At 28.1% G+C, this 203-nt stretch overlaps 1 protein-coding gene across 1 annotated transcript in view; it reads left to right on the top strand.

Moving 5' to 3' along the window:
* The window catches only part of LOC112455295, a gene marked incomplete at its 3' end in the record, with an annotated part of 713 nt that extends 540 nt beyond the window's left edge, over positions 1 to 173 (top strand). Inside the window, exon 2 of the mRNA XM_025017109.1 lies at positions 63 to 173. Coding sequence (XP_024872877.1) covers positions 63 to 173 — 111 coding nt within the window. The remainder of the gene's footprint in view (positions 1 to 62) is intronic.
* Positions 174 to 203: the final 30 nt, after the last annotated feature.

The raw sequence follows: 203 nt of genomic DNA, 5'->3' as shown, positions 1-203 counted from the left end.
ATATATATATATATATATATATATATATTTATTTATTACTACTATTGTTTTAAATTATTCAGATACCTATGAGAGGAGCATGGAAATATTAATACAAGCACAAGATACATCCAATGTGGATGAAACAGATATGTCGTCTAGGGAAAAAAGAGAACGGGACAAGAAAAAGAGACGTGAAAAAACCCAGAAAAAACCAGTTTACA

This window comes from Temnothorax curvispinosus, unplaced genomic scaffold (assembly GCF_003070985.1).
Source record: "Temnothorax curvispinosus isolate PA1 unplaced genomic scaffold, ASM307098v1 QBEX01005989.1, whole genome shotgun sequence".
NCBI classification, from domain to species: Eukaryota; Metazoa; Arthropoda; class Insecta; order Hymenoptera; family Formicidae; genus Temnothorax; species Temnothorax curvispinosus.
Note: the sequence above shows the minus strand (reverse complement) of the source record. Positions and strands in the feature narration are given on the sequence as shown.